Consider the following 23,191-nt stretch of genomic DNA (forward strand, 5'->3'; position numbering starts at 1 on the left):
TCATATCACAGCACGTCATTTATGAAAATAAAAGTACAAATTGACGTTCAAGACAATGTTAATGTCATAAATGAAAGTAAGTGTGCATATAAACTTGTGTTCCATTGTTTTAGTTAAATCTGACAAAAGCTTCAAATGTAATATTTGTCTCGGAGAGTTCCGGTTCTTAATTTAATACTTTTTTTTTGTATGTACTTTATGAACGGCCCATACGGGGAATCAGAGCGAAGTTTGAAGGGCTATAAAATCGGAACGAGAGCAAATTTCAAAAAAAATGGCTCATGTTGTTTGAGATAATAGTCCGTAGTATCTGAATCACTTATAACATTTGATCTCTCCTGATAAATGAGGGAGGAGATACGAGGAGATACGAAATCGACGATTTTCGCAACTTTGACAGCCTCGTGACGTTGACCTCGACCTTGGACGACCTTGAAAGTTATATTGTTGTCCATGTCTCATCGACCTCTATCCATTCCACTCTTGGTTATTTGTCTCCACTCTGTTTGATTGTGGATGGACATGTGGACAGACTTGGAGACTGTTTTTATTAGGTCATTTCCACTTAAATGATCGAGATAACCTAAAAATAAATGCAGGTGAGCGACCCGAATCAATGGGAAAGGACGGTTAATTATTGCTTACAGTGTGTGTGTGTGTGTGTGTGTGTGTGTGTGTGTGTGTGTGTGTGTGTGTGTGTGTGTGTGTGTGTGTGTGTGTGTGTGTGTGTGTGTGTGTGTGTGTGTGTGTGTGTGTGTGTGATCACTAGGCAACAAAAACAACTTTTCGGCTGCTATAAAGGGAAATGCAGGTGTTCTTGGCTAAATCTGGGCCACTGATTTCAAATCTGTTGTCAGAATTTATCCAGCGCGTCAGGTTTTCAAAATATGTACAGTATATGTATTTATGATACCCAGCATGCTATATTAGATACTTTATTATTGCAGATCCGCACATTGTACATTTCATATCGGTGCTTAGTAAACACTTTCACGTCATACTTAGATAACAATGATTCATCTCCGTGTATCGTGTGGTATACAAACAAAGAACATGAACGAGTTGCAGAAAACGAAGTTAATAAAACAGAACCTGGTAATCTTATGAAGGGTGTAAACTTGATCGGGAAATCTGCCCCGTTGTGAGTGATTCAGAAACAACACTTCAAGTTTACACTCTTCCTTTCAATATAATCAGTGTAGGCACTGTTCAGATGTGTTCAGAAGTGTGAGACACTTGCTCTTGTGCTTGTGTGTGGAATTGGTCTCCCTTTGCAAGAATCAGCAGTAATCGCCCATCGTGTTTTGGTTGAACCAGCCTTGATACCCAGTTTCCATGACCAAAATGTCTTGTATTGGAACCTTTCGCCATGCTCATCGCTTACCTCACCCAGATTCGGTGGGAAGAAATCAAGATGAGAATGCAAGAAGTGCATTTTAAGAGACATCCTTCAGCCGATTCGCTGATAGGCCTTCTGCATGTTGTCCTCCAATTCCACATACTCTTCAGCTCTATGTTTCCCAATAAAGTTCTGCACCACCAACACAAATGCTTTCCATGCTGCAAACTCAAGTCAGTTGAGTTTATTTTTGAACTCAGCATCACACATCAGTTCTCTGATCTGGGGCTTTGTCAGCTTGGTCATTTTTCATCCATTTTTAATAATTTAAAGTGCGTTCTGAAGCTCCTTTTATGAGAAATAATATTCTCCAACAGTTGTTTTGCTATAATTGAAACCAAAAATACAAAAAATAACAATTTGTGATCTCTCAAAATCACCCATCAGGGCAAACTACTGTAATTGGACCACATGTATAACTCAAAATCCTGAGAAAATTGTGACCTTCAGATTCAGAACCAGCATACCTAATTTAGTCAAGAACATGTTTCCACCCCTCTGCAAAATCTTTGTTGTCCAGTGTTCTGGGAGCTGTAGGAGGAGTGGAGAACTGTTTGTCCTTGGGTTAGACACTAAAATGTGTTGATGTGCAATGAAAGAATGAAACTCTAATGGTTACTTTGGTCATGCTGGTGCTGGTCATGCTGTTTGCTGCCTTTGCTTCTCGTCTCTCACCAGCATAAAGTGTGAAGTCCTTCCGCTGTAAACCAACCGTGTGCTTGCTTTGCCTTTGCTAATCTGATTAAAAAAAAAAATTTTGCTAAAGGTTTCTGACCTATCCATCTTTTTAGTTTTTTTGGACGAATCTTGTAGTGCTGTCCATTTTCCAAACCAAAACCGTGCCTACCAATCGCTGCATGACGTGCAATCGTCAAGCGCAGTGTGCCGATGTCTAGTCTTGTTTGAGAATCTGCGTTACTGCCGACTCGAGAGCAACCTCGATTGGAATTTTAAAGGCACCACATCAAACCTTGTGGTGAATTGAGTGATTACATGGTCAAAATGACGCTCGTAAGGTGTGTGCATGTGCGTGTGTACGTACAGGCGGAGTGAATTGTTGGAATTTTTCCATGCATTTGCGTCTTCCACTTCATCACAGATGATGGACATTTCACTGAGATAGTAATGAATGTTGTGCTGTGTTACGAGAGTCGGAAATGTACATTGGTGCAAGTGCAGAAATGTGCCTTCGAGCAGAATAAGAGAAAATATATGGAGAGTTTGCTGTAATGGTAATGGTGATGGTGTGAGTGAAAGGAATGAACCACTTGAAGAAGGAATTTTCTTTTTATTCAAACTGACAATTAGGGCTTGCGAGGCTGCTGCAAGTGTGAATGTGGTAAAATGGGCAACTGACTTCCTTAAATGTTCTGCCACTTTCAATCAACAGGACAAAGAACCTCGGGGAATAATTCCTCTGGAAAATCTTTGTATCAGGGAGGTTGACGACCCCAAAAAGCCGGTATGCATTGCACCACTCTCAAAACAACCTTTTGATTTCACTGCAATCCCCGTCATGTCTGGAATACGATTGTGAGGTGTAGTTGATGTCTTTAATAGCCGACATATTCTGTAGCTTAAATTTTCTGACAACGTACATCTATCTCACCAGTTGACAAAGCTTTAAGTTTTCTGGTGATTGAGCATCCATGGGTCACACATTTATAAATGGCTATCTCGAAATAAACATTAGGATCGCAAAGCTATTGCTGCGAATGTGTGTTTTTGTTTTCATCCAATCATTTTTGCTTTTGAACTCTAATGTTTTGTGTACTTCCGCAGCTGTCCAATGACCATTGTTGATCTTATTACCCTCGCTGAAGGAGAGGGTATTGCATTTGGGTCTGTTTGTCCATACAGAACTTTCGTGTTTTTCTCCGCAACCACTTGTTGGATTGAGATGAAATTTTCACCATTGGTGTGACTCTTCATGTAGAATGTTTTAATGATAATTATGACAGCATTTGTCACGTGATGTGGCAGCCATGTTGGAAAAACAAAAACTTTGGACCTCTATGTTTGAAACTGCACCAAGGAAAAAATTCAAACTTGTCACATAGCAAGTACTCCTCACGGGGAATGAGTGTGATGTTTTATGACGTCATAATTGCATATGTGGAACGCTCCGATCGGTATGAACATATTTGAGGGTCTTCATGGGATAAAATGGTCCACAAAATATTTTTGATGATGTCATTGGTCACGTGATTTGGAAGCCACATTGTTTTTTAAGAAAAAAAACCTTCTTCTCTTAAATGGCGCAACCAGTCATCACTGCCAGCAGTTGTAAAGTGGCAGTTCTAATTATGTCTTATTAATTATGTAACACACCAGCAGAGAAACACCACACAACACACCACACAAAACCAGTCCTGGTGAGGGTCTGCAATCTGATTGCTCTTTTTCTTCTTGTGTTCTGTACTTCTTCAGAACTGCTTTGAACTGTTTATTCAAAACAACAAGGGTTGTGTTATCAAAGCTTGCAAGACTGACACCGATGGCCGAGTGGTGGAGGGCAAACACCAGGTTTATCGGATCTCTGCACCTACAGTTGAGGAGAAGGACGAATGGATCAAATGTATAAAGTAAGTGGATGCGATCCCTTCCCCTCTCCCCTATTTTCCTCTCTCACGTTAAATCTAAGAGGAGTGCTCTCCTTGGATGTTAGAACTTAATTAATTTGTCATCCTTTTTATCACTCTTTGCATTAGGGAGTGTTTGTAACCTTAAATATTTGGAAAGATAATTTAATAGTATTTAAGGTATTATGTTATGCAGTATATGAGATTACTAAATGAGGTTATGTATATATTGTTACGAATCTACCACCCGCCCAGCGTGCGGACAGCCGCTTTAGCCAATGGCGGCCGTCTCGCCCACCGAACGGACAATTCAGTCTCAACCTTCCGGAATAACGCCGGAAACCAGTCACGGGTGTGCTCCAAGCGCACACCACGGCCTAGTCAACACTCTACCCGCGCGCGACAGGGTCAATCGCCGAATTATCGATATACCTAAGTATTCGCGTGGACAGACTACCGAGAGACCGTACCTCAACGAAGGCCTGCTTGGACACGAACCGCTTAAGCGGTTCGTTCCGTTCTGGGATAACCGAGCGGGGTATTATCGCCAGGCCTCGTTGGACCCAATTCTTTTATCGGCTATTAAAAAGCCCGCTATTATTCCGAGAGCAATACGGCGGTTCAATGGGGAAAGAGGACACAACAAACGGGTTAACATTCACACTAGGACATTTATTTATAAAACGACACGTACAGTAATGCAATGAAATTGGTGGGAATGGACAAGACATGAACAAGGCAAAGCACTACAACCTTCTATTATTATTATTATTATTATTATTATTATTATTATTATTATTATTATTATTATTCACAAGCACTTACACAGTTCTACTTGCGGGACACGGCGCCACAACATTCACACAAATAAACCAAGAAAAGACCCCTCAGAGACAAGAGGGTCAGACTGGACCCGTAGGCCTTTATTACGTGGTACTTGGCGGACCGAAGGAGTCCCACGAGACCGTTGCAGGTGACCTCCACCCTCGTGGTGCCTCGCCGGGCCCTGGTTCGGCGACCCTCAGTGGCTCTGCCCATACTCCGCTGGACTCCGCCCGTGCCTTCAATGCCGATCCGGCTGGCGACTCCTCTCCAGCTTGACCAGCGCCTCCATCGACCAACGAGAGGCTGACAGACTCCACTGCACTCCCAGACCGCAACTCCCAGACTGTAGCTCAACTCCGCTCCCAGACCTCCACAACTCCACACTCTTGACTCCCCACTGACTGAACGCCAACGCGGCGCTCCGTTCTCCGTTCTCTCCACGCAGCTCCCACTCCCACCAAGACCAGCGTGCCCCACGGCCTCTCAACTCGCCCTTTTATCTCGACGGCGCATCGCCCTCCCTTCGCGGTGCGCGGGGGAGGAAAATTCCCAGAGAGGAGTCGGGTTTTCATCCGTTTAGTAACCGTCACTTCTGTTTACCAGTTCCGAGGGGAAATTCCAAGAAGTGTGTTATTGGAGCTTTTTCTTGTTCTCCATGGCGTAGATGTTATTCGCCGCGGTGAGGTTTGTGGTGTGGTTCTTTGTTGTGGTGGCGTGGCCGGTGGTTGGCGTTGTGGTTGAGATGGTGGTTTGGTGATTGGGGTGGAGAAGGTGGTGAGGTGATGTTTGCGGTTGTGGGTATAGTGGTGAGGATGGCATGGTTTGTTGAGGTGCGAGTGTGGTTGTGGAAAGGCGGTTGGTCTGAACCGGTTGTTGAGAGCGATGCTGGTGGTGGTGGTGGATGGTGTGAAGCGGTTGATCCAAAATAACGATAGCAAAAGAATAATGGCTCACTCAAAGATCACAGCCCTGATAGCACGAATAATACCGTTTAAACATCGGTGGGGAAATCTATCTGAACACACACTTAGCGATATAACTGATCTTGGGGATATCCTTTATGGTGTCCTGTGAATTTCCACAGCCGAAACAATATATATATATATATATATATATATATATATATATATATATATATATATATATATATATATATATATATATATATATATATACCTACATCCTAAAACACCCCTATTTTGCCCTATTTGACCCTGTTATTTGCACGTTTACCTTAAAGCAAGTAAATTACCTTTGAATTAAAGAATTCCGCGAATAAATCGTTGTTACAGTCGAAATTAAAACACAAATTAATTTTTAATAAAGCTTTTTATGTTAAAATATTCGCACTGTTCCGAAAATATATCACACAACTGACAGGTGCTCGTTTCCTCATTTGTAAATTATAACATCTATGCAATGATTTTAAAATCCAAACACTATTTCTTCACCTGTCTATAATCGATGCGAGAGGAGATTTTAAGCAGCTCCTAACAACACACATGGCCTTCATGAACAGCACAAAGGTAAAATGAATGCGTCGTCTGTCGATCTAGGATGCGTGTTACAATTGCCTACAGTATTCAGTACAGTAACATGCTGTACAGGTTTGTAGCCTCGGTGTGCAACAGGTGCAACATCTAGGTTTGTGCAAGTACACTCAATGATATTCGCACAATGACGACATCGCTTCGGCCAAAGTCACATTTGCCACGGCGGCTGTGGGGTCTCCAAAATCTACGGCCACGAGCAATTTTACGGCGTCCACAGTATTTCCACGGTCACACAATGTAGCAGTCACATATGTTTTTATTTTTCGGGGAGCCGCACGGTGTATTTAGAAATTGTGGAGACCGAAAACGTGGTGGTGCCATACGGTCATTTAATTTGATGTCGCACGGTGACCTGAGGGTGTCCCTGCGGCTGCCAGAGAATTTTCAAGGTAGACGCAAGGTAGCCTCAAGGTGCCCGCAAGGCGACCGCAGGGGGCCGTCAGGCGAACGTTCGGCCAGACGGATGGTAACTAGTGCGTTAATTTTTTTTTTTTTTTTAACCAGTTTTTTTTTTTCGGCTTGTCGAATTGCTACGGCGAACGTAGAAATGAAAAAAGTTGTAAATCCGCGTTATAATTCCACGGCGACCCCGAAGGCCTGTAAAAGATAGCCAAACGGCGTAGGGCCACCCTGAGGCCACCGCAGAAACTCTGCGGCCGCCGCACGTTTCTGTCAATTGAGAGGGCGTACGGCCGCCGTATCCTCACCGTAGAGCAAATGTGACAGGCCTTAACGACGCATTTCTCAGAACGTATCCCCGTCGTTAAGTGGCGTGTGTGTGTGTGTGTGTGTGTGTGTGTGTGTGTGTGTGTGTGTGTGTGTGTGTGTGTGTGTGTGTGTGTGTGTGTGTGTGTGTGTGTGTGTGTGTGTGTGTGTGTGTGTGTGTTATTGAAGAAAGACCAACCCTCATCTCTCACCTGTGATTGGAGAGAACAACCAATCAGGTCTCACCTAATAGGTCAGCGGTAAACCTCGATAAAGGGTGATATTTTAGAAGTTTAATCAACCGGCTTGACACAAAGCTACAACAGGGCTCTTATGAAAGATGGTGATCTCAGTAACACATTTAGCCCTGTTGTCCTCGTATTTTGGTGTGCGGTCCATGAAATATTCACATTTGAAGGATACACCCGTCTGAATATTTGGACCATTTCAGAAAAATCACATAATTTCCCATAAACTACAAGACAAAGAGCCCTCTTCCGACACATTTGGTATTGAAATGTGTCGATTGGACAGGAGAATAATGTTGTATCACAACCACATCATTATATGTAAATTGATATGCCTTTATTGACAAAATACGATAATTTTCTAAATTTTTAGGACCGCCAGAAGGAAAATATCAGAGAAGGCGATTTTTCAAAACCGATGTTGACAATGCTATGTTCAGTAATCATCCTTTACAGTATTAGAGAGGATATGATAAAACGTGATTACGTAATTATCATCCTCACCATCGATCGCTCTCATCCATGCACCGAGGTTGTCCTGCATGGTTGTGCAAAAATGGACACTCCTGAAAGGCTATAGCTAAGCAAGTAGTTAAACCTAATATATCTATTTATCAACCCGGAAATGGTTTTCCGCCGTGCTTTGCTATTGACTCAAGTCCGCCCTGACCTGAACATGAAGCACGTCCTGAGCTATCCCATTACGTCTGTTCCGACATCTATCTTTCATGAAGATGGAGCTCCAAGGAAGAACACCAAAACAGAACTGGGGCATATTCTCGAGGGCCTAGTCGATGAAGAGCACAAAAACATTGCCAGTGATAACCAACATCGTAGCGTGTACATCAGGGATGCTATGGCTGAACTCCATATCCTGGGTGGAAATGGTGGTACGTTTGGTAACTTGGCGCAGTGTTACCTAAGTCAGTTGCTTCATTGCATCAAAACACACCACACCCTCATCGACGTCTTCGACCAATATGATGATGTCAATTCTGTGAAGACAGAGGAAAGAACGAGACGCCTTGCTGTTGCTGGTGGATCCCGAAGCTTCCAAGTCATTGCTGGATGCCCAGCACCACAATGGACGAAATTCATGGCTCTATCATCAAACAAATCCACCTTGACACACTTCATCTGTCGTCACGTCACACAACATGCACCAGCAGCAAAAGAACTTTCAGATCACCAAGAAAAGCTGATGTATTTGGCTGGTGGCTTCTCTGATGGTTCGCTTACAGCATGCCTTTCATCTGCAGGAATGTATCATGACAGTCAACTCGCATCAATGCAGGAAGTGGCAGATTCTCGGATATTTCTTCATGTGAAGCATGCCGATGATGAATTCAGACGTAACAATTTGCGTGGGTCCATTACAATCAAATCAGCAGACACTGATGTGCTTGTCTTAGCAGTCCACAACTTTCCACAGTTGCGGGACTCTGCCGAAATATGGATAGAGAAAAGAACATCAGCAGGATGCAAGCTTATCCCGGTCCATCAGATATGTTACAGCTTACTTCCAGAAATGTGTAGCCGGCTTCCTGCGTTTCATGCCCTGACAGGATGTGACTGTATCAGCATTCTTCGGCGATGGTAAAAAGAAAGCATGGAAATGAAGACGCTCCATCTTCAGAATAATGGTCCACACCTCGAAGTCCTTGCCACTGACGATCTCCAGGAGGCAGTGGCTGCTTCAAGACATTTAGTCAGTGCCATGTATGATTCTCAAGGGAAATATATGGATGCACACACAAATTTCAATGATCTCTGGGAGAAACTCGCAGCGACCAAAGATGTTCCAGTGCATAAGTTGCCTCCATCCGAACCAGCTTTTCTCGAACATGTGAAGATATCCGTTTACCAAACCCGAGTATGGATGAATGTCCACCTGGCAAATCCAGAAATTCCCACACCAGAGGGTCGTGGATGGTACAGAGGAGAAGGTGTGCTGCATCCCACATTGTTTGATGGACCCACACCAGCGGAGATGTTAGATGGTCTTGTGTGTTCATGCCGTTGTAGTGAACCATGTACCAACAGCTGCAGCTGCTCACAAGACAGTTTCCCTTGCACGAACGAATGCATGTGTGCCACCAGTGACAGGCAGTGTGGCAACGAACTGTCACATGGTGACCAAAATGACACGGACAGTGATGGTTGAACATATCGAGGACACTCGCTCAAAATATATGTTTTAGTTCATTTCTCACAGAACAATGTGTATTGGTGTAACATATAGTTATCACAACACTTGTGCAAACTTCAGTCACTATATCGTATAATTTGCTTGGACAAATTTGTTTCTAAATATTCTCATTATATTGTTATGGTAAACTGAACACATACAAAACTAGAGGGGGAGCACTCGGTAGAGTGCAAAACCTCCGCCGCCAATACTGCTTGGTCACTCAAGTGAACCTGATATCCTATTCATTCAATTTGACGTCAACAGTGCTCACAGAGTTATAGTTTGCAACTTTCCCTTTTACTTTTAACTTTTACATACTCAATTCATTCATCATAACTAGATTCCTTTAGACAGAAATTGATTTTACGTGGGTATATCCACCTGAAGTTCCAAAATCAGCCGCAATTATAATTTTGGCATGTTTTTTGTTGGAAATCACTTATAACATGTAGAAATGTAAAAAAAAAAAAAAATCGAAATTTTGTTGAAAAAAAAAAGTTACAAATTTTTTTTTTCTCTAACAATTTTTTTTTGGGGGGGGGGGGTTGGAAATCACTTAAATCATTTAGAAATGCAAAAAAAAAAATTCAAATATTTTTTCAAAATGGCCGCCATAGCGGCCATATTGGATTTTGGACCAAGTCCAAAATCTAATGGCATGATCCTTGGACCATCCCTAACCCTCCCCACCAAGTTTCGTCGAAATCCGTTGAGGAGTTTTTCCGTAATACTGTTCACAAACAAAAACAAACAGAAAGGGGTGAAAACATAACCTCCGATCTTCGATGGTGGAGGTTAATGAAAAAATATGACAATTGGCAGATGTTTGTTTCTGTAGTTGATAATTTTCGAAGTTAGCGGTCCGGAAATTACGTCTTTTTTTTCTATTAAAAGCACTAAAATGTATATATATATATATATATATTTATATATCTAGAAGTATTCCATTAAGTAACGAGTAGTATTTCCCTGTTCATTCTGCACATTTCAATACCAATCATGTAAAAATAGGGCGCATTGCTTTGTAGTTATGGCTAATTCACTAATTTTCGGAAATAGTCAAAATTTTCTAATCGGGGTATCCTTCAGGTGTGAATATTTCATGGGCCGCACACCAAAAAATGAGTGAACAGGACAAAATGAGTTACTGAGATCCCCATCTTTCATATGAGACCTCTTGTAGCTTTGTGTCAAGCAGGTTGATTAAGTACCAAAAAATCTGACCTTTACCGCTGGCCTGTAATTAAACCCAGGTGGCGAGGATTGTGCAAATAAATCGTCAACTCCCTTGTTCTTTGAGCCAAATAAGCTGCATTAAGCAACCAAGAAAGCCTACCAAGGTAAGCCCTTTACTGTTTCAAATTCTTCTTAGAGTTCCTCTACAGCTGTGAAGATGTTCACAAATGGTCCACACATGAGAATGCCAATGCTACACACTCCCTAAGCTGCTGGACCAGTTTCATCGCTTGTAGGCGAATAATCAGCGACAGTACAGACAGAAATGCATATCAATGAGGCTCCCAAGCATGTATCACGTGTAAATGTCAAAAGCCTTTATTGGTTGCTTTATTCAACTTCTTCGGTTCGAAGAGCATGGGAGGAGTAGATTTATTTATTTAATCCTCGCCACCTGGGTTTATTGATTAGGTGAGAGCTGATTGGTTGTTCCCTCAATTCACAGGTGAAATGTGGGTGGGTCTTTTTCATTTATATATTGACTGCTTTAGACATTTGCACATGATACATGCTTGGGGGCCTCGTTGGTATGCATTTCTGTCTGTGCTGTTGCTGATGATTTGCCAATAAGTGATGAAACCAGTCTGGCAGCTGAGGGGTTGGTGGGGGGGGGGGGGGGTGTAGCATTAGGATTCTCATGTGTGTACTCTTTGTGATTGCCTTTACAGCTGTGGAGGATCTCTGGGAATGGTTTGAAACAGCAAAGGGCTTATCTTGGTTTGCTTTCTTGGTTGCTTTATGCAGCTTCTTTGGTTAGAAGAACATTTGAGTAGTCGATATATATGAGACAGCTGGAGAAGAAATTGGAGGTGCAAGGTGAAATGGCATTGGGACTTGTGGAGCTGAATAAGTCCTATGACACTGTCTGGGAGAGATGGTCATGGTGACACTGAGATGGCTAGGAGTGCCAGAAGCAGAAGTTAGGTTGATGGACGTGATGTACAAGGGAACAAAGGGAAGAGTTTTGGTTGGTCCTATAATGTCAGAGAAGTTCAGTGTGAACATTCAGGTAAGGAAGGTCTCACAGCCTGCTCATGATTATCATGGTGATGTCAGTGGTTGGTAGGAAGGTGTACATGAGTGGTAGTATGGGGAGGATGTTGTCTGCAAACAGTCTGGCTGTTGTGGTGGAGACTAAGCAGGAGATGCAGGAGGCACTGGGGGGAATGGAAGGGAGGCATTCAGGAAGAATGGACTGAAGATGAGTATGGAGAAGACGGGTAACGTCCAGCAACATATGAAATCTGATCTCCAAGCTTCCCTCTTTCAGCTTTCCTCCTTTACTCCGCTCTCTCATTGCTAGCTTTTTTGTCCAGCCATTCTATTTCCATAATTGTTGATGGTTCAACCTGCCCCTCAGGGTTCTGTCCTGTCTCTTACACTCTTCCTTCTTTTTATCACTTCTGGAGGTGGTTCGCAGGAAGGTGCAGAAAAAATCAATAACACCCTAACCCTAACAAATGCATCCGCATGCTGATGACATAACATTACATTCCTCTGTTTTTTTCACATCCGCTCCATCTTTTCTTGCTCAATCTCCATCTCATTTTATCGTGATTACTTCTTTAAATTCAGATTTTGACAGGATTCCTCAGTGGGACAAATGTCATCAATTTAAGTTTATTGCTTCTAAAACTAAATTTATTCCTATTTCTCTGTCGAAAACGCTTCTCAACTTTCCCATCTCCTTTGAAGCGCTACAGTTTTACCACTCAATACATTAAACATACTTGGTATTACTATAACATCAAATCTATGTTGGAAACCTCACATTGTACAAATAGCTAACAATGCCTCTAAGAAATTAGGAGTCCGATTCTGACGTCGAAAATTCTAATCGTCTGAACAGTTTCTCCGATTTATATAAACGATTGATTGTCTTTGTACAGAGTACTGCCATCACATATGGGGAGGTTCCAACCTATTCATATTTACTTGACAGTGTTGAGTTTAAAGCAATCTGACTTATCAACTCTCCAAATCTGACCTCAAACCTCAACTTGCTTGAATTACATCGTAATGCTTGCTCGCTTTCCCTTTTCTCTTGATATTGCTTTGGTTTCTGCCCCTGAAAAGTGGCTGCTTGTATACCTCTGCTGCTAGCAATACCACAAAATACTCTGCAACTGCAAGCCGTGACGTCACATGGTTATTGTGTGGCCATTGGGAACTCAAGGGTGGGCTGTTATGTTTGTTATTTTCCCTTCACCACTAAGCTCTGGAATTATTTTCCTTTTCTTGTCTTTCCTAACGGTTTTAACCTGCCCATTTTCAAATGTCAAGTTTTCCAGTTCCTCAAAACCTCTTTCATTATTTCTTCCTTCTCTTGACCTCTCTATTTCTTCAGTTCTTTTTTGTTTCATTTAAGGCCTGTCCTTTATGAGGAGGACTAGAGCCTTTGATGTAAAAAAGGGGGAAAAAAAAACCACAGGGAAATAGTTTTGAGTATTCTGGGGGAACAGTGACCGAGGATGGTAGGTCGGAGGCAGAGAGCAGTGGAGTATTCAGGTGGGTGCAAATGCGTGGATGAGGGTTGAGGAATTGATGGCCGACAGAACTAGAGTTCATAGAACACCTTACCCCACCCAATCTTGAGAAAAAGGACATGGAAGGGTCTTTTAAACTCTTGCTTTGCATTTCCGAGCGCAATCTATGTTTTGTATGAGCCGTGATTTTGTCTGAATGTCGATATTCCCCAACGCAGAGATCGTGAGCAGAAAATTTGATTGGTCGAGATGACGTAAAATGGCTTAATATTTTGTCCAAGTACTACAAAACTGGAGGTTAGAAAAAAATGCCAAGAAGGTGATTTGTGTTCTATAGTGTTCAAGTACATAATTCAATTGAAATAAGCTGAAGTAAAGAAAAAAAACAATATGCGTTTTTTGTAAGTTTACTGCCGTTGATGCACCGTCTTATACAACACCTTATTTAACACATTAAATTAGTTATTCGTACCTGTTGTTTGTGTCATTTATGACAGTACGTTTCCTGTTTGGAATGATTTTCAATTTTGTTTGGCTGCCAGACAGGCAGACAGACTAAAACGATTAACTTACTCCTCTGTGTACATGTGTACTCAGGATGAGATTCCATACAACTTGGCAAATTTAGAGCCAAATTACTGTTAAACTGTAGGTTCGTGGTCGGATTCATGTTCTACAGTGTTCAAAATATAAAATCAAATTGAAATGAAGTAGTTTCTCGATCATAGACTGATGTCGACAGGCAGACAGAGTGAACCAATTTCTTAACCACGCATTTCGCTTCGCATGCGGGATAAATATGAAGGAAATTGAAATGGAAAGTTCTGGTGTTTTGTGTAACGCTGGCCTACCTTTAAGGTTTGGAGACAGTGGCACTAACAGAGAGGCAATGACAGAGGCTTACATGTCTGTGAGAACAACTGGGTCAGGAGGATTGTGAGTGTGAAGTGGGTGGGTGGGTAGGAGGAGGATGGATGAACTGAGGGAGAAGATTGGTGTGCAAGTAAGTTTGAAGGGAGATTGGTAAGAACTTTCCTGGAAACTTGGTGAATATGGGCGAAGAGAGAATGGTAAAGAGAGTGGATAGATTGCGGGTGCAAGGTAAGAGAAAAAGAGATAGACCGTAGTTTAAATAGAAAGATTGTGTGAGGAGGGATATGAATAAGGTGAATGTGGTTGGCTGAGGGCAGAGAGAAGTGGAGGATTATTGTGGTGAAGGCAGGGCAGAAGATTGGTGCCATTGGATCTCACCCCTTGCAAATGGGGAAGAGGATGAAAAGAAGAAGTGAGATTATTGCCTGGTATATTGAAACCAGTGTAATGCCAGCGACAGTGCCTTCAGAAAGTATTCACACCCCTTGACTTTTTCACTTATTTTTTTTTTTTGTGTTACAGCCTGATTTTAAAATGGATGAAATGAAAAAAAAATAATTTCACGGATCTACGCAATAATGATGAAGGAAAAAAAATTTTCCAATGTTTTTTTTTGCAAATCAATTAAAAATGAAATACAGAAATATCTAATTTTCATCAGTACAGTCATGCGCCACTTAAGGCCCAGTCACACCTTGACGTTTTAGCCAGCTTATGCCGATTTTTGGAAAATTTGTCTAAAACACTGGTACACGTTGAATACGTTATGGGTAAGTTTTGATAACATTGAGAGTACGCTGAAAAACACTGCCATACGTCGTTGTACGCTGGCTTTAAACGTTGTACTTTTCGGTTCTCCTCAAATTTTCCATGCTTGAAATTTTAAGACTTATGCCAGCGTATGACTCACACGTTCCGCTACGCTGGCCACAAGTTGTATGCACGGTCTGCGATCGTTGACAGACGCACATGCTACTTGTAAGTTAATCATAAGTTGAGACACGCCGAGGTAATGTTTAGCGTACCCGAAACTTATTTCTAACCTATGAGTAACGTGTTGTACTCACGTTACGCGATCGGTGACACACATCGACACACGTTACTTGTAAGGTGCTCATAAGTCGAAACACATCAAGGTAATGATTAGCGTCAGTGTTCCAGACTTCCTGGTTTTATTTTTTTTATTTTTTTTTCTTCCTTCCTTCGGTATGATGGTGATTTTGACATTTCCATTTCTAGTGCGGTTATAATATAATATAATTAATAGGCTGCTGCTCAACAATTTAAATCATAACCGCACTGTACACTGAACACCGTCATAACGAAGAAAAAAAAAAAACCGGGAGTCTGGAACACTGACGCCAACCATTACCTTGACGTGTTTCGACTTATGAGCACCTTTCAAGTAACGTGTGTCGATGTGTGTCAACGATCGCATATCGTGCGTACAACTTATTCCCATCGCATGTGGAGCGTGTGTCATACGGCAAGTACGTCGTAAAATTTTCAACATGTTTAAAATTACAAGACGTACTCCATTTAATACGACGTATGATAGCGTACTTTAGCGTTCTATTCACGCATACCAAACTTACCCATACCATATTCGACGTGCGCCAGCGTTTTCGACGCATTTTTCAGAGGTCGGCATACGCTGGCAAGATCGCCAAGGTGTGACTGCGATGTTGACACTTCCATTTCTGCGGCGGTTATGATTTGAATCGTTGTGCGGCAGCCTTTCCATAACCTACGCCACGTCATTGTCAGCGATGCGTGCAACGCGCGATGCCTAAGTTCGACTATCGTTGGGCATAGGTTGTGAAGGCCGACAACAGGTTCAGCATTTGTTGGTATAAGTTATCTATAACACAACGAAACGTTCTGTGTCCGTTTCTCATACGTTATGCAAGAGACCAAGTCGCTATGAATATGTCCGAATCTTTTAAAAAAAACATCAAAAGTTCAACGTAAGCCAGCGTTTTACATACATTTTAATACGTTGCCATTGCTGACTAATATGTCAAAGTGTGACTGGGCCTTTAACAACGGGATACGTTCTGAGAAATGCATCGTTAAGCGATCTCGTCATTGTGCGAACATCATTGAGTGTACTTACACAAACCTAGATGGGATAGCCTACTACACACCTCGGCTATATGGTATAGCCTATTGCTCCTCGGCTACAAAACTGTACAGCATGTTACTGTACTGAATATTGTAGGCAATTGCAACACACATCCAAGATCGACGGAAGACGCGTTAGTTTTATCTTTGTGCTGTTCATGACGGCCATGTGTGTTAGTGGCTGCTTTAAATCTTCTCTCGCATCGATTATAGAAAGGTGAATAAGTAGCGTTTGGATTTTATAAATAAGCATTGCATCGATGTTATAATTTACAAATGAAGAAACGAACACCTGTCAGTTGTGTGATATGTTTTCGGAACAGTGCGAACACTGATTTTCTTGAATCCTGATTTAGCGCGACCCCACTTTTTTTTTCACGATGACATTTTATGGACCTCAACGATCCCGTTATAATGTGGCCACACTGTACTTATTATCATTATCAACTATTAGGTACTGTACATAATTGTATGTGCTATACTTTACTTTTATATGACTGGCAGCGCTATGACATCACGAGGCGATAGGAATTTCTCAGCTCCATTATAATTTATGGGACCACCGTCGTACATGCGGTCCGTCGTTGACCGAAATGTCATAATGCGGCGCATGACTGTATTCAGCCCTCTGAGTCAATACTTTGTCGGAGCACCTGTGGCAGCGGTTACAGCTTCGAGTCTTCTTGGGTTTGTTTGTATCACCATTGCACTTCTGGATTTGGGGATTTTCTTCCAACTTCCTTGCAGATTTGCTCGAGCTCTCTGAAGTTGGACGGGGAGCATCAGTGAACAGCAATCTTGAAGTCTTTCCACTGATTCTCTCAATGGGATTCAAGTCTGGGCTTTGGCTAGGCCACCCAAGTACTTTCACGTTCTTGTTCTGAAACCACTGCAGTGTTGCTTTGGCTGTATGGTTGGGGTCATTATCCTGTTGGAACGTAAACCTTCTCAGCAGACTAAGGCCATTTGCACTCTGAAGCAAGTTCTCAAGGATTTGCCTGTATTTGGCTCCATTCATTGTTCCCTCTATCCTTGCAAGACTCCCAGTCCCTGCCGCTGAAAAGTAGACTCATAGCACGATGCCGCCACCACCATGCTTCATGGTAGGGATGGTGTTAGACGGGTGATAGGCTGCGCTCGGTTTCCGCCAGACGTAGCGCCTTGCATTCAGGCCAAAGAGTTCAATTATCATCTCATCAGCCCACAGAATATTTTTCTTCATGCTCTCAATGTCTTTCACATGCCTTTTTGCAAACTGAAGGCATGCCGTCATGTGCATTTTTCTCAGAAGTGGCTTCAGTCTGGCCACTCTCCCATTTCGCCTAGATTTGTGAAGTGCTGCAGAGACTGTTATCCTTCTGGCAGGTTCTCCCTTCTCAACCAAGGAACTCTGTAGTTCTGTCAGAGTGGTTATTGGGTTCTTGGTCACCTCCCTGACCAAGGTCCTTCTTGCCTGGTTGCTCAGTTTGGTCAGACGGCCAGCTCTAGGAAGAGTCTGGGTAGTTCCATATTCTTTCCTTTTCCTAATGATGGAGCTCAATGTGCTCTTGGGAACTTTCAACATTCCATAAATTGTTTTATATCCTTACCCGAATCTATGCCTACTCACATTTCTATCTCATAGTTCTACGGACAGTTTCTTGGATTTCATGGCAGAGTTTCTGCTCTGACACACAGTCAACTGTGGGACCTAATATAGAAAGGTGTTTCTTTCTTAATAATATCCAATCAATTTAATTATCCACAGGTGGACTCCGATCGAGTTGCAGACATCTCAAGGATGATCACAGTTAATTGGATGCAGCTGAGCTCAATTTGGAATGTCATAGCAAAAGGGTTGAATACTTATTGACAAAAGCATTTCAGCTTTTAATTTTTCATTAATTTGTAAAAATTTTTTTATAAAAGCACATTTTCATGTTATCATAATGGGGTATTTTATGTAGATCGGTGACAAAAATTTTAAGTTTAATCCATTTCAGATTCAGGCTGTGACAACAAAATGTGACAAAAGTCAAGGGGTGTGAATACATTTTGAAGGCACTCTATTGATTATCTATTGATCAACTTATGCCTGATTGCAGTGTTTGTCACAGAAAACGATTTTATCATTGGAAGTTTGCAATAATATCACTTTTTACATTAACAAAGAATATACTCGTGTTTTATTTTTTGATAAATCAATGATGCATTTACGACGTATGCATTTGTTAAGGTGAGTATGTGGGAAGGACAAGGTGGGGAAAATGGGTAGTGGGCAATGACGGAGGAGAAAAAGATGGGGATGGAGCACTTTGCTTTCAGGATCATCACAGGTTTCTAACATTTGAACTTTCAAAACACCAATACATACCCCACTTTTGTGTTATCACCCTTTTAATAAAAGTAAATAGAAAAAAAATAACGCCGGTAGGATTGAGCAGTTTTATTTTCTGATCGTGAGTGCCTGTCGCTTTGTCGTTGCTGTAGATCACCTGTGGCACTAGTTATATATTGCAAAAACGGGTACATCTTGGGTCGATTAGGAACTTCTCCCTCACAAGGAGGCATTCAAAAACAAGTCTGTTACAGTTGCTTTCCTCTCGAGCTTTTGATTTGTCATAAATCTACTTTAAATATAAATATCATTTGCAATGCAAGAATGACGGAGGTTGAGCTCGATGTGTTGACTTTTTTTTTTTAATTGTTCAGCCGCAATTTTCGCAGGAGAGTGTAGTTGGAAGTGGAATGCTGCATATATGGATAAGCAGCATAATACGAAAGCTCAATTTTGGGATCTGCTACAGACTTTTTGTTGTGGTGGTTATCTTAGTCAGATTTGGCCTTGCCATAAATAAACAACTTTTAGGGGAGGACTCTTCAAACCAGTTTAATCCTCAGTTTGTACAGTCCACCCCCCCCCCCCCCCTTAGAACTTTGGAGGGATTCAGCCTTTTGATCCTGTCTCAACACGCAAGATATTGTAACGTACACCATCCTCACCATTACCAGACTCGAACCTGCTGATTCGGGGGTTAACACTCCACAAGTTGGTCTGAGTGATGGAGCCTTGAATTTAAACTGGGGTCACCGAAATAACCCATGGCTATCCTCTGGTAGGAAGTCCTGCTGAGGACTTTTGTGGAGATGCTGAGAGAACCAGCACATGCCCCTCACCCTGTGAAGGTCCCGGCTCGACTACCCTTGCGCGGACCTCGCTTTTGGGATTCCCAGCCCATCTGCCCTGACATGGATCTCGCTTTCGGGATTCCCACCTGAACTGCTGATTCTCGTTCAAAACCGGTGCTCGGGTGACGTTACAAGTCGCTTGGCTTGAGCACACCATTGATTGGTCTGATTCAAAAGAACACGTGCTCCATTCGGCTCGAGAGCCATTAGTCGCGAGGAGAAAGGGGAAAACTGTATTAATCAAATAAATAAATGAGAAACAAGTACATTTAACAGTGAAAAAGACAAAGGTTCTCCCAAACACGATCTTGACGGGTCAAAATTGGAGTTCAAAACACATCTACTCTAAGCATGCAAATTACGAAATAACTAACCAACACACTTTACACTTCAAGTCGATTTTAATGACAATATAATGAAGGATAGTTTTGTTTCTTTTTAAACACTGACTATTTGTGTTATCACTTTATTCTTCATAACTTTTAAGTATTTGTGGATGAGTAAGCATAAACGACAGTATTGAATGAACCACTTTTATCTGAACGAGCAAATTACCCACCCTATGGGCAATCTTGTTCCAAGCATGCAACAATTCTTCTGAAGCATACCTTTATTTGGGTGGTGTATAGACAACTGATAGCTCTGTATAGGCAAAAAAATAAATAACCCGGGCTATGCGCATGAAGCAAAAACATACCTCTTGCTTATAATTCAAAACGCTTTACTCCACTGGAAAACATGGGGACAGGAATACTGCACTGTAAATGGCGGAGACCTGTAATACTGGGGAAATCCTGGAGGTGGCACTACATGATACACATTTACGTAGAGAATGGCATCCCGCCTATTCCCCAAAGACCACCAGGAAAGATTAAAAACACACCCATACATTAATTGGGGTCATGCTGATCCTATGTAGCAAGTCTGGATGTAATCAGCGCAGAACTGTGGGAGAAGCACAAACACCGTTCCGTGAATTATATCTAGTAAGGATACTGGCTTAATAATCCTGTTGATTGGGGGGAATCTCAAGGAAATTATGGTGTATGGGGTGGGGGCAGGAAGAGCATGGGAAGGAGGTTTGTCGGAGATGGGAGCAAAAGGAAAAGCAGTATTGGGAGCTGGAGGTTGGATGTTTAAAGATTCAACCTTTTAAAAACTGTTGTTTTTCAAGTATATGTTGGAGTTCGTTCACAGGGTGCGGGGTGGCTCTCAGTTTAAGCCTCTTAATCTGCAAAAGATTATTTGCTTTTCTAGTTTTTTTACCGTCTCACATTTGCTAATGATGGCTGGAGAAGAGGAAAAGTAATAAACGGATTCTTGGGTGGAATATTTTATGTATTCACAACGTTGTCCAATGTTTGTGCCATTGATCAGAGCAAGCATCAGCAGAGATCCCTTCTATGACATGCTCGCAACAAGGAAAAAACGTATATCCGTGAAGAAGAAGCAGACGTAACGCGTCGGCAGTGCCTCCTCTTTACATGTGACATCACAACCCCATCGGTTATGCCTGAGGCTCTCGCTCGAGACCGCCTTGAGAAGCATCACCACTTTTAGGCAGAAGTGTTTGGATTCATCCACAATTGCATTAAAGGTTGAACGTATTCCTGCCTTCCATTATGTTTATTAATGTAGCACCCTTTATTTTTATTTTATTTTTACCCAATAAGGGTAAAATTAAAACTATTAAACACACGTTCATGCCATTTGCTGTTTATCATTAAAGTGAGAAATGGCTTTAATTTTTTTTTTTTACTGTAATCTCCTTCATACCATAATATGCAAAACTGAGCTGGAAATGACTGTACGGCATTGTACGTATATAATATATGCTATATAGCGTGCTGTACCATGGTTTTCGCACAGCTGTACAGATAGTATGCTCTCTGCTTTGCAGTGCGGCATTTGGCCTGCTTCGTATTACGTAATGCCCTGGCACAATCGTGAGTCCCAAATGCACGGATGGTTATTACATGTCATGGCAGTTTGACATGTGAGCAAGAAGTCTAGTACGGGATAAAGATCGGCGAAATTGATTTCTAATTTATTGTATTTTGTTTTTGAGCATGTGGTTGGAAGTGAATTTCTTTGCGAGCCTTTCTCTTATGTTTCGACTTTTGGGAGAACGTATTTATTACATGTGGACGGTTTGAGTGTCTTTAAAGCATGGTTTAAAACCACTGTGGGTGGATTGAGAGGTTAACCTTTTGGGCCAAGTTATTATTTTTTAATTTTTATTTGTTTCTATTTGGTATTAAATCACTGCCTGTATGTACCATTTACTTTTACTTTGTTCAACTTTGGGTAAAGCTTTTAATAATATAGTTTGTTGTTTTTTTACCTGGCATGTGATTTTTGCTTAAACTTTATAAATGTTCTGATTGAGAAGTTTTACCTGGGTTTATTTTGCATGTACATTGTATCTTTCTATTCCTTTTTGTACCCCTGTTTATCTCTGAACATGTTTGGATTCAACCATCAAACCTTAGTGTGATTTGGGCAAAAATACAAAAAAGTTTGGTTTTAAAAGCTTTATCAGTCCTTGATGAAACACAGGTTATTTCTGTGCAATGCAGAGGTCGAGTATGAAATGCAAGTATTATTTTTTTATTTTGGAGGTTGTGCTATTTATCAATTTTGTATATACAAATCAATGCTACACTCATGCCTAACTGCCTGGAGAAATTAATTTTTACTTCTTTTGACAAATAAAATGTCTATTCCTTCTTATTTATGCAGTTTTATTTTTATTCAATGTGTATTAATTGTTTGAATGAAATTGCAACAAATTAATTGTACAAATAAGATTTCTCCACCCACGTTATGGTTCCAGCTCTGGATGTCATATGTTTTACCCTTTGAACCCTTGCGGCCGTTTTACCAGGTGCTATTCAAACCTCCACATATCCGAGCAGCTGGATTTTTCTCCAGAGAGCCCAGTTCAGGGTGGTCGAGCCGAAAGTCCAAGGAGCTCAGGGTTCAAAGGGTTAACAGAAGTGTTCTTCTTGTAGGATTCCCTGTCTCCTCTGTGGCTCTCCCTGGCTAATTTTTATGCCTCCGCTGACAAAGTTGCCAGAGGCATTATTTCTTCTGTTTTGACAAGTTCCACCCCCATGCTGGTGATGGTGTTGCTGTCAGTATCAACAACTCCTTTCCTTGCTGTACATTGTCCACCCTCTGGTTGTGCATTCCTTTCTGTTACCACTTTTTGTTTATCTGTGGTGTACCATCCATCCAATGGTAATTACATGCTTTGTACTCGTCCCTTTATTTCCTCCTCAAACGTGGATCAATATGTAACTATCCTTTCTGACTATTCCTCATCCATGGTGACTTCAACTGCCTTTTGCAGCCAAGGTCTAACCCAATCTGTAACTTTCCAAAACCAGGATTTCTGCAATTGGTATATCTCTCTCCCCAAACTTGGACCTGGTAATGATTAACTTTCCATCAAACATCTCTTCTTCCTCCTCTGTTAGAGTAAAATAAAATAATGTTAAAGGAGAGACATGAGCTGTAAATATTGTGAAATAAAATGTGACTGGCGAAACAGGAAGAATGGATGAGCATAACGTCTTGAGGTTGGCCGACACATCTAGAAACGTTATGACGTACAATGATGATGTGCAATCGGTGGACTATCATTTTGTATGGCTTGTTGGTCGAGTTTAATGAAGCTCTACATCCATGTTGAAAACGTAAAGAGGGTGGGGTTCGGTGCAAGGGTTGTCCATGGTAATGGTACTAAATTCAGTGTTGAGAAGGTATTATCCGTACCTGAACCAAAATCGAATCGGC

The 23,191-nt window shown here is 41.6% G+C and overlaps 1 protein-coding gene across 4 annotated transcripts in view; it reads left to right on the forward strand.

The window, feature by feature from the left end:
- Nucleotides 1-22,123, forward strand: part of LOC147035343 (cytohesin-2-like) — a 135,674-nt gene extending 113,551 nt beyond the window's left edge. For all 4 annotated transcript variants that reach the window (XM_085896971.1, XM_085896996.1, XM_085896986.1 and 1 more), the window contains exons 11-13: nt 2,790-2,861; nt 3,830-3,984; nt 20,768-22,123. In XM_085896971.1, coding sequence (XP_085753097.1) covers nt 2,790-2,861; nt 3,830-3,984; nt 20,768-20,849 — 309 coding nt within the window. In that variant the 3' untranslated portion in view covers nt 20,850-22,123. The remainder of the gene's footprint in view (nt 1-2,789; nt 2,862-3,829; nt 3,985-20,767) is intronic.
- The last annotated feature ends 1,068 nt before the right edge of the window (nt 22,124-23,191 follow it).

The sequence above is a fragment of the Eptatretus burgeri genome, chromosome 1, assembly GCF_056783735.1.
Source record: "Eptatretus burgeri isolate ZD-2024b chromosome 1, Ebu_testis_v1, whole genome shotgun sequence".
In the NCBI taxonomy this organism is placed as follows: Eukaryota; Metazoa; Chordata; class Myxini; order Myxiniformes; family Myxinidae; genus Eptatretus; species Eptatretus burgeri.